This window comes from Nerophis ophidion, linkage group LG06 (genome assembly GCF_033978795.1).
Source record: "Nerophis ophidion isolate RoL-2023_Sa linkage group LG06, RoL_Noph_v1.0, whole genome shotgun sequence".
Lineage (NCBI taxonomy): Eukaryota > Metazoa > Chordata > Actinopteri > Syngnathiformes > Syngnathidae > Nerophis > Nerophis ophidion.
In genome coordinates this window covers 28,334,623-28,351,698 of record NC_084616.1, presented here as the reverse complement: position 1 = coordinate 28,351,698, position 17,076 = coordinate 28,334,623, and the positions used below count along the sequence as shown (strand labels likewise).

The window sequence follows — 17,076 nt, the reverse complement described above, 5'->3', positions numbered from 1 at the left end:
GAGTCCATGGTTCTCGCCCGGAGAAGGGTGGAGTGCCATCTCCGGGTTGGGGAGGAGACCCTGCCCCAAGTGGAGGAGTTCAAGTACCTAGGAGTCGTGTTCACGAGTGAGGGAAGAGTGGATCGTGAGATTGACAGGCGGATCGGTGCAGCGTCTTCAGTAATGCGGACGTTGTACCGATCCGTTGTGGTGAAGAAGGAGCTGAGCCGGAAGGCAAAGCTCTCAATTTACAAGAGTGGATCGTGAGATCGACAGGCGGATCGGTGCGGCGTCTTCAGTAATGCGGACGTTGTACCGATCTGTTGTGGTGAAGAAGGAGCTGAGCCGGAAGGCAAAGCTCTCAATTTACCGGTCGATCTACGTTCCCATCCTCACCTATGGTCATGAGCTTTGGGTCATGACCAAAAGGATAAGATCACGGGTACAAGCGGCCGAAATGAGTTTCCCCCGCCGTGTGGCGGGGCTCTCCCTTTAGAGATAGGGTGAGAAGCTCTGCCATCCGGAGGGAACTCAAAGTAAAGCCGCTGCTCTTCCACATCGAGAGGAGCCAGATGAGGTGGTTCGGGCATCTGGTCAGGATGCCACCCGAACGCCTCCCTAGGGAGGTGTTTAGGGCACGTCCAACCGGTAGGAGACCACGGGGAAGACCCAGGACACTTTGGGAAGACTATGTCTCGCGGCTGGCCTGGGAACGCCTCGGGTTCCCCCGGGAAGAGCTAGACGAAGTGGCTGGGGAGAGGGAAGTCTGGGTTTCCCTGCTTAGGCTGTTGCCCCCGCGACCCGACCTCGGATAAGCGGAAGAAGATGGATGGATACATTGTTTTCTTTTAAGGGATGAAGATGATGGATCAAGAACGTTTAAAACAACTCGGCTGTGAATTTGTTATGAACCCAACATTTGCAAGCCATGTGGGAGGAATCTGGGAAAGAGTGTTTGGACATCTACCTTAGATCATTCATCCTAAAGACTTGATGGATCATTGCTGCGTACCTATCTTTATAAAGTCATGACTATTATAAACAGTAGGCATTTAACAGTGCACCCACTAAATGATCCTACAGGACCTCAACCGCTTTCGCCCAATCACATTTCAACCATGACGTCCTCAATTGTCTTACCATCACCAGGGGAGTTTGTGACGCATAAAGTGCAGTATCTGGCAAACAAGTTCTGTCCTATATGGAAGAAGGAATATCTGTTAAACTTGCAACAGAGGACACAATGGACTAAGAGACAGAGAAACGCAAAAGTAGACGGCATTGTGATATTGCAAGAGGACACTGCAGCTCGGACAGAAAGGAAACTGGCTAAAGTAACAAAAGTCTTTACGGCTGAAGATGGATGTGTGAGAAAACTTGAACTGCTGGTCTGCGATTCAACAATCCATGAACAAGGAAAGCACTTATCTAAGCCAATCTACCGAGAGAGGCCCATCCATAAAACAGTCACCTTATTCAAAGCTGAGTGATGCAGCCTTGTTGTTTTCTACCTTACTGAACAACTTTTCAATGTTGTAAAAAAAAATCTATAATGATTTTGGTGGGAGGATGGCGGTCAACAGAGAAAGTTTAAGTATTTACATATATTTAAAGTGCTGTGGTTATATACACATTTAGTGAAGTGTATAAATGATTATGTTCATAATATATTGTTTGAATGTGAGTGTGAATGTTGTCTGTCTATCTGTGTTGACCCTGCGATGAGGTGGCGACTTGTGTAGGGTGCACCCCGCCTTCCTTCCGATTGCAGCTGAGATAGGCTACAGCACCTCCGCGACCCCGAACGGGACAAGCGGTAGGAATGGATGGATGGATATATTGTTTTTGTATAACTTTGTAAATATTCAGAATTTGGGTTGATTAGATGGCGGAACCAATGTTCTCTCTGTATGTGTTGTGGTGTCGGACGTTAATGATTGATGCACACTGCTACACTGTGTCACAGGAAAACAAAGTCCCTTTCAAGTTGCCAATGTAACCACTCAAAAGGTTTTATGCAGCTGTCACGCCAAATTTCTTCCCCCCTACAAAAACCTTCCCCCCCATTTACTTCCGGGGTCATGATTAATACAGACATTTTGTTAACGCTATATTTTAAAAATATAACGCTATATTATAAAAATACAGACGTTTTGTTAACGCTATATTATAAAAAATAAAATTCAAAAAACAATTTACAAACACAAGCTATGGGATGACACATTTACTTCCGGGGTCACGTTTCCTCACGTTTTCTCTTACGTCATCCCATAGCTTGTGTTCGTAAATTGTTTCTTTCATTTTTAAATTTTTTTTTATAATATAGCGTTAACAAAACATCTGTATTTTTATAATACAGCGTTATATTTTTATAATATAGCGTTAACAAAACATCTGTATTAATCATGACCCCGGAAGTAAATGGGGGGGGGTTTGTAGGGGGAAGAAATTTGGCATGACACAGCCAATGAAGTAACCTAAAGGCAATACTTTTTTTGTAATTTAATTTGATGCTTTTCGAAGTTATCATGCTAAACTTTAGCTCGTTAGTATGCTAATAATTATCCCGCTAGCATGTTAGCAGGCCTATATGGCAAATATGTTTGTGCTGGATTATTTAGTTAAATCAAAAGTTATTTGAGTAGTAAATACGTATGTTTTATGTTCTAAGAGAATAATCTTGTGTTGCATGGTACTGTAATACTATATTTAGTATTTTGTCCAGTTCTTAACATGATTAATTGCCTGTTGAAAAATGGAAAATTTGGTCTGGTACTTTTGATTGGCGGGATAAACAATATCAGTGTGTGCAAAGTGTAAAAATGACGATAATAATGACAACTGTGATCATTTCAGTCACAATAAAGTGATATGAAATTTTCCCATGTTACATCCCTAGTCCATATTGAGATTGTGATTAAATAGTCACTTTTCTATTATTTTTAGGCAGACTTGTTATCTGCAATTGGGGTGTACCGCTGCATCCTAAAAGTAAAATAAATTTAACACTCTTTGCTAATCGTGTCCCCTAGTGTTCTTCCATATTCCGTATTCTGCAACACTTTGCCTGTGGTGTGTTTGACCTTCAGTGAATTTGTGCACACATTAAATACCTATTAATGTGGAGAAACATTTACATATTAATATACTACAATATTGGCTTCAGGCTAAAGGAGATATGTGTATACTCCTCGTGTTAGCTTCACAATATCAATATGGACTGGATTTACGGTCTGGGAAGCAGAAGGGGCCGAGACAGGGAAGATTGCTGGAAAGTATTCACTTTGATAAGCCGGCCAAGAAGCCTTTGATTAAATGTGGCCCTAGCAGGAGCCCACACTAGGGCTTCTGTGGCACGAGCATGTCCAATCAGAGGCTATCAACAACCCCCGGATAATTATGGCCATCTTGTCATTAGACTACGACCCACCTGGAATTCCACATAGTGAGGGGTGGAATGAGGCCAGCAGGAGTTTAGGTTGGGCCTTTAATCAAACACTTCCCTCCCTTAACTGATATGACACACCCCTCCCCAAATTTACACAAATCAGCCTTTGTTACTGGCAGGGATTGTTGGATTACGGATATAAAGAAGATTGAAGTATTAAATCAGCTCAGTAAATACTGGTACTGATAGTGGCCTTTAATTTTTGGGTTATAAACCAGAACAGATTCCCACATCTACTATCAAATATAATATAATATAATGTTCCACTGACACCTTGAGACAGGATGTTGCTTCTGCTGTTTATATCTGTGGGGAAGCTCATTTTTATTTTCGTAAAATACCTTAACCCACTGGAGACGTTGAATTTTAAATATATTCAAAGCCAAAAAGGACATACAAGTAAAAACATTTTGGATTCTTATCCCCGCGACCCCAAAAAGGGAATAAGCGGTAGGAAATGGATGGATGGATGGATTAAATTCTACTTTTGTTTGCTGAAATTCCTCAATAAAGAAACAAAAATATTGAATAATGTATTGTTTTTTATTTATTTATTATTATTTTTTTTTTATCTTAATTTTGAGGTGTTTTGAATAGATAATGCACAAACCTACGGCTTGAGGGCCGGCTCTAGCTTTCCACATCATTTAATGTGGTCTGTCATAGTATACAGTGAATCCAGAAGTATCCAGTATCTTAAGTGTTCACTTTTTCCACATTTTGTTTTGTTACAGCCTTGTACCAAAATGGAATAAAGTAATTTTAGTCCTCAACATTCTACAGACAATACCCCATAATGAAAATGTGATGTTTTTTTTAATTTTGAAAATGTATTCAAAATATAAAATCATATGTAAATAAGTATTCCCAGTTTTTGCTCAATACTTTGTTGATGTACCTTTGGCAGCAATTACAGCCTTAAAACCTTTTTGAGTACGATGCCACATGCTTGGCACACCTATCTTTGGGAAGTTTCGCCCATTCCTCTCTGCATCACCTTTCAAGCTAGGTTGGATTAGGTTGGATGGGAATTGTTGGTTCTCAGCGCTTCTCATCCAACCTGATGGAGCTTGAGCGGTGCTGTAAACACGAATGGGCGAAACTGCCCAAAGATATAGTTGTGCCAAGCTTGTGGCATCGTATTCAGAAAGACTTGAAACTGTAATTGCTGCCAAAGGTGCATCAAGGATCGAGCAAAGTCTGTTCACCAATTTGCAAAATTGAAAGAAAAAAAAAACTTTTCCCATTGTCATGGGGTATTGCTTGTAGAATTTTTAGGACAAATATTAATTAACATTTTGGATTAAGGCTGTAACATAACAAAATGTGGAAAAAGTTAAGCATTGTGAATACTTCCCGCATGCAGTGTAGATGGCATGTAATAGACTCCAAATGTTAAAGCACTTTCTGGCTAAATGTATTTGTTTTTTCAAATTAGACAGGAAGATGTACTGCATACAATTGCATACATGTTTTACACTTTGATATTATCTAATCTTTTAACAGGATTTTCCAAGCATTTTTCTGGTTACCAAAATTGAATACTTGGATATCTGCTTGTCACATTGACTTACAACTACAACGCGAGTTATCCTTTAATCTGTTAGTAAAAAAATATAATAATGATAATCCGTTGCAAATAGTATAAAGAGGCTATTATATGTTTTTATTCATACCATTTCACTGTTACAATTGGCCCTGCAGTTATATTTGCGATGTGTCTCCATAATAAAAAAAGGGACACACCTGAGATATATTTTTTAAAATTAATTACAAATACAAATGTTATGCAAATTCATACGATTTGAAAACTGTGACATAATTTCTTTTAAAAGGCCTTTAAAGCGTTAAAATACTACTTTAATGTTTGCAGTTTTGGTTTAGCGCTGAAATTAAATGAGAGATTTAAAACATACAAAATGTCCTATTTGGTGTTGGATTATTGTGGAATAACTGCTAGTTGGACATTGAAATGTTAAAATTCGTCATGAATAAAACCTCTTAGGAAAAATCCTGTGTAATGGAGGAACACAACAAAAGTTATGACCAAAATTGGTTGGTTTGGTATTTCATTTGTTGTTGATTTAGTCTGCACCTGGGTTTGTTTTCTTTGTTGCCATGGGTACTGATTAACATCAGCTTCCTCTGATTAGTCTTCGGGGCCCTCACCTGCTCCCGGTCACTAATTAGAGAGCTATTTATTCTTGTATCTTGCCACACTCTGTCTGGCAGTTTTGCTTTGCAACCATGTTGGTTCTTTAGCTTCTTGTTCTTGTTTTGGCTCGTTCTGAACTTGAGCTTCCCGCGCCATCGGCACTTTTTCTGTATTTTGGGGTGGATTTATTGCAATAAATCATTCTTTCTATCTGCAATCTGCTTCCTGACTTCCATCTACATCTTGGGGAAGCAACCAGTGCATAAACATGCGACCCAGATGTGACAAAAGTACAGTAAAAAATTACTGAAAGGACAAAAAAGTCAGCCTTTGCACCCTGAGAGTTAATAATGTGCTTTCTTTCAAATACTGTAGATATCTACAAACATTACTGTTTAAAAGTCTTGGTTTCAACCCAGGCTGTATTCTATCATGGTCGGGATTAAAACTGCATTTAATATATTGAAGCTAAAGTAAGTCTTTATTGTTGTCCCTCCCTGATGTCTTTTGTTGCCTCGCTCTTTAAAAATACTAGTCCAGCATGTCCCCTGAAGAGTTCAGGTCGACCAAGTCTCTTTCTTAGACTGTATGTCCAAATGAAACAAGATGCCAGTGTCATATATTTCATATACAAATCTTTTTGGATAAGGCAATATAGTACACAATGTTATACAAGCAAGCTCAAGAACAATTTGGTGACATCTGTTTGGGGTTGGTGGTTTTTGTGTGACCGACTGATCTGAGTCTCTTCTTCGATTTCTCAATGACATAACAAACCCAACAGGCACAATACATTAAAACAACTTTGAGAACTTGTTGAATTAGGTCCTGACGTTGACCAACTCAAACCTAACGTTGAAACAACGTGCTTTAACACAACATTTAATCAATGTTCGGTTCTGACGTTGATTTGAATGTTGGTAATTTCCCAACCAATATTCTACGAAACAAAAAACAACGTTGAAACAACATACTTTTTGTCATGTTTATTCATTGCCAGGTTGTGACTTTGGTTTGACCATTGAAATGTGGTCATTTCCCAACTAACAAGGTGGATTCAACTTTGTCTCAATTTACAAAACAACTACTTTGCAACGGTGTTTGAAAGTCAGTTTTAAAGGAAATGTATGTATAAACAACGTTATATCAATGTTGTGTGCCTGCTGGGAGAGCACTATATTTCCTTGTGTCAGTCAAAGTAGGGCATCACATACAAAGAAAAATGGAAGTAACCAACAAATAATCACGTTTAAATAAATCCTTTCAAAAGCTTTCAATTTCTTTTTGCAGTTGCATTCAAAGTTCCAATGACGTGTCTGTCCGTTTATTCAACTAATGTCCATGTCATGTTTTCCTTCATCCTCTGCAAGGGTTTCTCTTTGACATTTTCAGCCTCAACGTCCACTTGTCAAAGCCCACAAAGTCTAAAAGCAACATTTGTCTGTCCCTTCCGCAAAAACAAAGGAACATATGTGAGTATATGTAAATAGATTTTTTTTGTATGATGTTAAAATACTGGTTTGAAAGCTCAGTTAAAATCTTTAAAGCAGTATGAAAGCAGCAGACCATTTTTTAAACGTAGAAAAAGGACTGAATTTCGAGCCCCAATTTTCAACTTTTTCACTGTTCATCCTCTTGTCCCGGCAGTTCTTAAAAAGAGTATTTACTTATACTGATGGGCACTGAAATAGAGCACTTTTAACACAAACAGTCACATAAGCCATGCAAGGATGAACCGAGATGGGGGCTGGGGATGGCAGCACTTTCAGACACACTTTCCCAGAATGCCATTTTTTTTTTAGCAGGATGGCCTGCAAAGGGGGAAGGGGTGGGGGTCCATCAGAGGAGGGCTGGTACTCCTCAGGTCTTGTCCAACCATTCAGCTCGTTTGGGGGCCTTGCACGTGTGAATGTCCACATCTTCCTGGCAGTCATTGCACTCCACGGCGCAGCACCATTTGAATTTGCACTCGCACTTGGTGACTTGTTTGAGTCTGGTGGTGTCATAGCCCCGCCCACAGCACATGACCTCGCAGCCATCTGTGCTGCGTGATGTCTTGTTGCAGACCCGCCCTGCAGTGCCCAAGGAACCTGGGAAATTCAGAAGAGTTACTTTTTTCCATGGAGTGTATGAACTAAAATGTCCAATTAAACAAACATACCATCTTGAATGCACCCAGCTTTATTTTAGTAACTTTCCTATTTGCTTTTTGTTGTTCTAAGAGAGCTTATAGACCCACACCACACACTTTATAGTGAAATTGTGTTGATGCCAAATGGTAAATGGTACAGAACAGCAACATACAAACTACTGTAGTAACCGGATGCAATAATGAGTGCAATATTGGGATAGTGCAATACAAGGGGAGTGTAATGTGTGATCTCATAACTAACTGATATACCTGCGCACTGTTCACTGTTGTCACTGTATTGTCGGATGAACTGTATGTATGTATGTATGTATGTATGTATCTATGTATGTATGTATTGTGGAGTCTCACTCAAGCACCGCCTGACAGGTAGGCACCTCACAGTGGAGGAGCCAGGGCATGGGGGCAGAGTGGAACACAGAGGACAACGCCCCAGCCTTGGTCGCATCATCGAGAGGCGGTACATTCCCCTGTACCTTCTCAATCAGCCTGAAGTGCCACCAGCTGTGTCACCAGGAGGGGCCTAGCTACAAACAGTTCTTAACTCTGCCTCATTCAGGTCCGGCTCTCCTCTGTGTCAAGGCAGGTGCATAAGGCGATAAGTGAGACATCCACTATTTCCCCAATAATGACATTATTAGGAAAATGTTTCTGATATTATGTTTTCTCTGGTTTTTAGGCAATTAACTACGACAAATAAAGGAGTATGCTGTGTGCAGGATTGAGAGCCCCGGATGGGAGATATTTATGTTTGTTAATGGACACTTTAAGTTGATTATTCCACACCCTGCCCTTCCTACAAAGACTTGTGCAATAAATGCCCTTTCCGGCTTTTTGCAAACACCCTCCTGTGTCTTGGTGAGAATCCGGGTACCACAGTATGTATGTATGTATGTATGTATATATGTAAAACGCTTGATGTCCAAGACAAATTTCTCCTCGGAGACAATAAAGATTGATTGATTGATTGAAACTTTTATTAGTAGATACAGTAAAGTACATATTCCATACAATTAGGGGTGTAACGGTATGTGTATTTGTATTGAACCGTTTCGGTACGGGGGTTTCAGTTCGGTTCGGAGGTGTACCGAACGAGTACACATGTTAGCAGCGACCGGGCTAGGACAACATGTATAAGCCAGAGCTGGAAGACCGTCCTGCCTCGTTAAGATCCCCCGTTTGGGAACACTTTGGCTGCACGATACAACAATGGAGGACGGAGGTTTGCCGAGATTGTTCAGCAGCTGCTTCTGATAACACGGCTATATAAGTAAACATTGATTGATGTGTTGCACCTTTCCTGCTTCCGGCTCCTAGAGTATCTCCCCTGCACTCCTCGACTGCAGGGTAGACACTTCTCCAGGGCTGATGTATTCTCGGGAGCGAAACCCTTCACTCTAACCGGCAGTAGGTCTCCACAGCTCCGGACTCCAGGGTAAATGAAGAGTCCGGCAATTAGTTGCAAATCGTGGCTTTATTGAGGTCTTGCACACAGCCAATTCAACAAAACACTAGCCACTCCCACATGCTAACGCTCTCTCACCTCGCTTGCCCACACACTCACCTCACATGCTGTCACATATTAAAGGGGAACATTATCACCAAACCTATGCAAGCGTCAATATATACCCTGATGTTGCAGAAAAAAGACCATGTATTTTTTAAACCGATTTCCGAAGTCTAAATGGGTGAATTTTGGCAAATTAAACGCCTTTCTGTTTATCGGTCTTTTAGCGATGACGTCAGAACGTGACGTCACCGAGGTAACACACCCGCCATATTCATTTTCACATTACAAACACCGGGTCTCAGCTCTGTTATTTTCCGTTTTTTCGACTATTTTTTGGAACCTTGGAGACATCATGTTGTCGGAGGGTGTAACAACACTAACAGGGAGGCATTCAAGTTACACCACTGGCAAGAAATCTGCCGCCAGACCCCCATTGAATGTACCGAAGTGTCTTCACATTTGACCGGCGATGCTAAGACAGACATGGCACAGAGATGTATGGATAACCTGCAGATGCATTTGCAACGATTAAGTCAACGAAATCACAAAGGTGAATTTTATTGATGTTGTTGACTTATGTGCTAATCAGACATATTTGGTCACGGCTTGACTGCCAGCTAATCGATGCTAACATGCTATTTACGCTAGCTGTATGTACATTTGAAACTAGATGCGAAAGTTCTGATCGTTTGGTCTGCACATTTTACCGGCGATGCTAATAAGGCAGCCATGCTATGGGCCACTTCATTAGGTACACCCACGCTATGGCCGAATAGCGTCAATAACTATTTGCTCAATAGCTTCAATTTCTTCTTCAATTTCGTTTTCGCTATCTGCCTCCATACTCCGACCATCTGTTTCAATACATGCGTAATCTGTTGAATCGCTTAAGCCGCTGAAATCTGAGTCTGAATCCGAGCTAATGTCGCTATATCTTGCTGTAGTAACCGCCATGTTGTTTGTATTGGCAGCCCTGTATGACGTCACAGGGAAATGGATAGTGGTTTCGAAGATAGCGAAAACAAGGCACTTTAAAGCTTTATTTAGGGATATTCCGGACCGGTAAAATTTTGAAAAAAAACTTCAAAAAATACAACAAGCCACTGGGAACTTATTTTTATTGTTTTTAACCCTTTTGAAATTGTGATAATGTTCCCCATTAAAGGGCCACACACACACACTTACGCTACTCTCATAACTCAGTGGTTCTCAACCTTTTTTCAGTGATGTACCCCCTGTGAACATTTTTTTAATTCAAGTGCCCCCTAACAAGAACAAATCATTTTTGGTTGAAAAAAATAGATAATGAAGTACAATACAGCACTATGTCATCAGTTTCTGATTTATTAAATTGCATAACAGTGCAAAATATTGCTCATTTGTAGTGGTCTATCTTGAACTATTTGGAAAGAAATATATAAAAATAACTACAAACTTGTTGAAAAATAAACAAGTGATTCAATTATAAATAAAGATGTATACACATAGAAGTAATCATCAACTTAAAGTGCCCTCTTTGGGGATTGTAATACAGATCCATCTGGATTCATGAACTTAATTCTAAACATTTCTTCACAAAAAAATAAATCTTTAACATCAATATTTATGGAACATGTCCACAAAAAACGGCGGGCGGTGTTGATGAATGTGGACCCCGACTTAACTTATCGGGGTGTTAGCCTTCAGTGGTCAATTGTACGGAATATGTACTGTACTGTGCAATCTACTAATAAAAGTCTAAATCAATCAATCATTCAATCAAAAAAAGCACTTTATATGTAGAAAGGTTTTGTTAAGAAACCATTCTGAGCCTTATCTTATTTAGTTTTTATTTTATATATGTTGACCACAATAACCCTGGCAATGGACCCTGTGTGTATATGTATGTTATGCCATTGTTAACAAATTTAGTAAATAAATAACCAAAAAATTTATATTTTGTTGCTTTCTCACTGTAACGAAAATGAACCGAGCCGTGACCTCTAAACCGAGGTACGTACCGAACCGAAATTTTTGTGTACCGTTACACCCCTACATACAATTGACCACTAAATGGTAATACCCGAATACGTTTTTCAACTTGTTTAAGTCGGGGTCCACGTTAATCAATTAATGGTAAATATCACTGAGTAGAACTAGTTGGCAGGAAGTGGCTGTCCCAATGCATCCGTTTGCCCCATTTCCGTACACCCAAGGACCTCCTGGCGGCAAAGTTTGTGTTTCTCTGTTATGGTGTTCATTGCTCTTCATTATGGCCCCTTTCAGGTGGTGAAGGCAGGGCTCAAGAACTTTGTTATAGACTCGGGTGGTCGGCACGAGCGGGTTACTGCGGATAAAGCCTGCCCATCTGGACCCGGTCGACTTGATGTTGTGGGGGCCGGCCTCCTGCAGCTGTTGTGGACTCTGTTCTCTCTTTTGATATGCGGTCTGGATTGCCCAGGCTTGCTGCCGTTAAGGCAGGCCCCCATCGGTGACATTGTTTGTGCCCATGGAAACTGTGCCAGTTAGCTTCTATGGGCGTCCTATTAAGCCACCGAGAAAAGCCTGATATTTTGTGGTTTCTGTGGAGCTTTTTTGGTTCGTTTTTCTCTCTCTTTGAAGTTTGGCTTATATTAGTTCCAAATGTAATGTATTGTGTGTGTGTGTATATATATATATATATATATATATATATATATATATATATATATATATATATATATATATACAGTATATATATATATATATACATATATATATATATATTGTCAGGCTTGTCCCTGACAGTTTTGGTCTATGTCTCAGTTTTTCCTCTGCATTTGTCTTTAGTTCCTGTCAGCACGCTTATTTTGGTTCTGTTTCCTGTTTGTCTCCCGGAGTGCTGTGTAACCCTCAGCTGTGGCTGATTGGCACCTGGCCACACCTGGGATCAATCAGCCAGCATCTATTTAAGACCTGTTTTCTCCTCCAGTCAGGGCTGGATTATTGTCGTGTCATTGTCATTTTCTACTTGTCATTCCTACTGGTCGTGTGATAGCGGCGTAGCGGTAAGCTATATTTGGTAGATGTTTGTAGCTTACTGTTTTTTGTTCCCTGCTTCCGATTTGTTTGTTCATAGCCCTTAGTTTTTTATATCCGCCCACATGCATGCTTTTTGTTTGTACCCTTTGTTTGTTGTAGTTCTAGTATTTTTAATTAAACTATGTTTTCCTGAAAAATGCCTCCCTCCTTCTCTGCATCTTGGGGTTTGACACAAAATAACTCTGACATATATATATATTTAAAATATTGGAACAAATAAAAACCTAGATTAATAACTGTAATAAGAGTTGATATGTATAGCATGAAAGAGTGGGATACATGTTTATTAGCTAAGGAAAAAAGAAAAAATGCTCTTCAAGTGATGTTGACCTTTGCCCTTAGGAGTCCACTCACACACAACTTTGTGTGTGTGTGTGCTTGCGTGCGTGTGTGCGTGTGACTAGATACGTGAAAACTGTAGCAGCCTGCTAAGCGACATGCCTACTAAACTTGCGACAGGTCAGGATTCCATTCGATTACGATTGTTAAAGTGATAGAATCTATTATCGATTCAAATCGATTATCGCATTATTGTAGCCGTTCTCATTGATCTCAGCATCAGATTTGTGTTTAGGCCAAAGGGTTAACAAAGATATTTACAGCTAATTATTATTATTATAATTAGCCACATAGCTGTCAGGCTTGCCCTTGACAGTTTGTTTGTGTTTTAGTTTTTCCTGTGTGTGTAGTATTTCCTGTCTTTAGTTCCTGTCAGCGCTCTTATTTTGTCTGTTTCCTGTCTTTCTCCCTGAGTGCTGTGTTCCCTCATCTGCGGCTGATTGTCACCTGGCCACACCTGGTGTCAATCAGCCTGGTCCTATTTACACCTGTCTTCCCATCCAGTCAGTGCTGGATTATTGTCGATGTCACTTCCGTATTGTCGCTCCTGTTGTGTCGTGTCATTGCAGCGTAGCGGTAAGCTATATTTCGGTATCTGTTTGTAGCTTACTGTCTTTTGTTCCCTGCTTCCGTTTTGTTTTCATTCCACAAGTAACGACTTCTGTTTTCCTGCTCGCTACCCGCTAGCTTTCACACGAGGCCCTTTTGTTTTTGCTAGCTTCCATGCTAAGCTCCTTTTCTTTTCTAGCTCCCATGCTAGCTCTTTTAGTTTTGTTATCCGCCTTGTGTGCGCTTTTTGTTGTACCCATTTTGTTTGGTTTTGTTCTAGTATTTTTATTAAACCATGTTTCCTTACTCAATGCCTGCCTCCTTCTCTGCATCTTGGGGTTCGTCACAAACTAACTCTGACAATAGCTTGGCCAACGGCTAAATTAAGGGACTAATTTCTGATGCAGACGAAGTCTTAAAATGAAATCAGACCTGGCAACTGTTCGACTATTCCTAGTATTATGAAGGAGCCAATCTTTATGAAATTAACTTTTTTCATTTATGTACACAAATACGTGTAGTGCAAATGTCTGCTTTGATAGGTGAAGTAGAAAGTAATAGTACAGTGGGAAGGGTATTCGTAGATTCTCAGTAGAAGCATTTAAATCCCATCTTAAAACTAATTTGTATACTGTAGCCTTTAAATAGACCCTCTTTTTAGACCAGTTGATATGCCGTTTCTTTTCTTTTCTTCTCTGCCCTCCTCTCCCTTGTGGAGGTGGGGGGGCACAGGTCCGGTGGCCATGGATGGAGTGCTGGCTGTCCAGAGTCGGGACCCGGGCTCGACCGCTCGCCTGTGCATCGGTTGGGGACATCTCTGCGCTGCTGACCCTTCTCTGCTCGGGATGGTCTCCAGCTGGCCCCAATATGGACTGGACTCTCACTTTTATGTTAGATCCACTATGGACTGGACTTTCACAATATTATGTTAGACCCACTTGATGTCCATTGCATCCGGTCTCCCCAAGAGGGGAGGAGGCCACCCACATCTGCGGTCCTCTCCAAGGTTTCTCATAGTCATTCACATTGACGTCCCACTGGTTTTTGAGTTTATCCTTGCCCCTATGTGGGCTCTGAAATGAGGATGTAGTTGTGGCTTGTGCAGCCCTTTGAGACACTTGTAATTTAGGGCTCTATAAATAAGCATTGATTGATTCATATGGGCCCATTCGTCACGGTTTACCTGATACATGAAACATGACAAATTCTACATAAACCGCCAGATGGCAGTAGTGTTGGAATCTTAAAATGTGTTTTGTGGCAATTCCAACGTTGACCACAGTTGCTATACAGTGACAAGTTCTACATAAACCGCCAGATGGCAGAGTGTTGAAATCTTAAAATGTGTTTTGTGGCAATTCCAACATTGACCACAGTTGCTATACAGTGGCACCGTTCATCATTTTCAGCAGACTGCATTGGAAATGATTAACCACCCTCTTTCTCTCACGTGACATCCACCCATGTATGGGACAAAACCCTTCCGCACTGTATATTTGTATATAAAACAAGTGAAAATATTGCAAATAAGTCCATCTGTAAACCTGCACACTTTTCCAATGTATTATGTCATGATTCTTCTTTCTTTTTGTTTCCTTGTGGCACAGGGTTGTGACCCGACATGCTATGCTTCTTTCCACTACTTTTGGAAGGTAATCACTTGAGCAAAAATGTGTGCCTGTGAAATTTTAACACGTTCCAAATGAAAACTGATAAATTGCCATTTTTGGGTTAAGATGATTTTAATTTTTTGAGTGGATATCAAATGACAAGTGTCATAAAAGTGATACAGTGCATCCAGAAAGTATTCACAGTGCTTCACTTTTAAAATAAACCTACAATGAACTTTAGATTAAAGTGTTACCACTTATTAAACAAGTAAATGACCTGCATTATGTAAAACATTTTTTTTTAAATGTCCTGGATGACTTTCCATTGCATGTGTCTCCAAATGTAGGGGTCGTTTTTGTAATTTGATTTAAAATATGCAAGCAAGTAATTACCAAATCATGATTAATCTGATTTTTTTAAAGGTATAGTTAATCTGATTAAAGAAAATAATCTTTTGAAGACATTAGTTTTTATAAATGATGAAGTTTCTATTTTAGTGTTGTCTGTCTCCTTAGTTGGTGAGCCAAATACAATTTTCAACCTTGGTGGGGGAAAAAAATTAGTTCATCCATCCATCCATGTTCTACCGCTTGCAATAATTAATACAAATATTTTAACTATATTTGATTACATTGTTCTATAATTAGTAGTTGACAGGTTACATAGAAGGGTGCAAAAATTACAATCAGGGATATTAACACTTTCTAATATTAAAAAAGTATTAGGTCTAAAAGAAATTCTGAAAGTTTTTCATCATTTTCTGTCATTTTAAGCCAAAGCATAATACCCAAATCATAAAATTTGTTCATATTATGCATAATTTGAATTTAGCTGTATATTAAAAGGAATTAGAGCTATATGGAATATACGCACAACACAGTTTAAAAAAATTCCCAACCATATTGTTTAGTTTAAAAATAGATACAAGGACTTGATTTTCAATATATACAATGATGAGGGCCTATTATTTTTATTGTGTATTTATGTACGTATAATTTGTTGGCGTTATTGTCCCTGAGTACTTGCATATGACTGTGCCTATATATTGCATGCATGTGTATACGTATGTAGGTTTGCGCCCCCCCAAAAATTATGATTAATAATACATTGAAAAACCTATTTTGTATTGTTTCCTATTTTTATGCGTTTTTATTGCGAATTATTTGTTTCTATATCTGTACTTTACTCTATAAACTATCAGACTGCGTGGTGGGTAGTAGTGGGTTTCAGTAGGCCTTTAATGTGGATTAACCCACTCAGTGGCCTAGTGGTTAGAGTGTCTGCCCTGAAACCGGCAGGTTGTGAGTTTAAACCCTGGCCAAGTCATATCAAAGACTTAGCACTCAGCATCAAGGGTTGGAAATAAGGGGTTAAATCACCAAAAATGATTCCCAGGCATAAAGTTTATTTCAAATATTTTTCTCAAATTAGCATTGAGGATAAGAAGTGTGTTTTATCCAATTTACTCGATTAATTGAACTAATTGAATCAAATTTATAGAGGCAGCCTGATAAAAAACATTTTTGGCTTGTAGATGGTGTGTTTTTAAGGAATTCAATGCAAACTGCATCCTAGTCCTGACAAATCAAGTAACCTTCTTGATGTAATGTCTTGCTAAATATATGCGCTAAAATAGCACGCATATAACTTGTCTAGACCAGTCTATTACCTAATTGACAGGCATATTGTACGTGTGTGCGAGGTGTGCGAATGTCATTTCTCGTAGAGATTACTGCCGCTATTGGACGGAGAAGCTCCGTGTTTGAACTGCTACCTATCACAACAAGCTGCCCGTAGAACAACAGGGACTCGAACACAACTATGTGGTGTTGGTAGAGTAGCCTATAGTTACACTGCTTTTCCCAAGCCATTGCTCCCTTTGAACACACACCGTGTGTGTGACAGTTAAATGGACAGTGGAGCGTGACAGACAGACAGGCTCTCACACTCTGAGGCCCACTCTGCCCTCCAGCTATGCTTAGTTCAGACAGACCGAGAGCGAGAGAGACTGTGACCAACAAAAAGAAGTGTTTTTTTTTTTTGTTTGTTTTTGTTAATTAGCTGCTGTGTCCCGAGGCGATGAATTCCACTGGGAAGGTGAGAAAGGAGGGTGGGGGGGTGGGGGGTGGCGGGGGGGCAGAGGCATAGGCGCCGATCCCGTGGGCGCTTTGGGGCTCGAGCACCCACGGACAATGCCGATTACCCACGTGGGATTGATGGCAAATTTCAATCAATTAATAATCAATCTTGTTGTAGTTAATTTTGTGGTGAGTTTG

At 40.0% G+C, this 17,076-nt stretch overlaps 1 protein-coding gene across 1 annotated transcript in view; it reads right to left on the bottom strand.

Moving 5' to 3' along the window:
* Positions 1-6,553: 6,553 nt before the first annotated feature.
* The window catches only part of LOC133554469 (protein Wnt-2b-A), a 55,397-nt gene continuing 44,874 nt past the window's right edge, over positions 6,554-17,076 (bottom strand). The window contains exon 5 of the mRNA XM_061903283.1: positions 6,554-7,672. Within this exon, the coding sequence (XP_061759267.1) occupies positions 7,443-7,672 (230 nt within the window). The 3' untranslated portion in view covers positions 6,554-7,442. The remainder of the gene's footprint in view (positions 7,673-17,076) is intronic.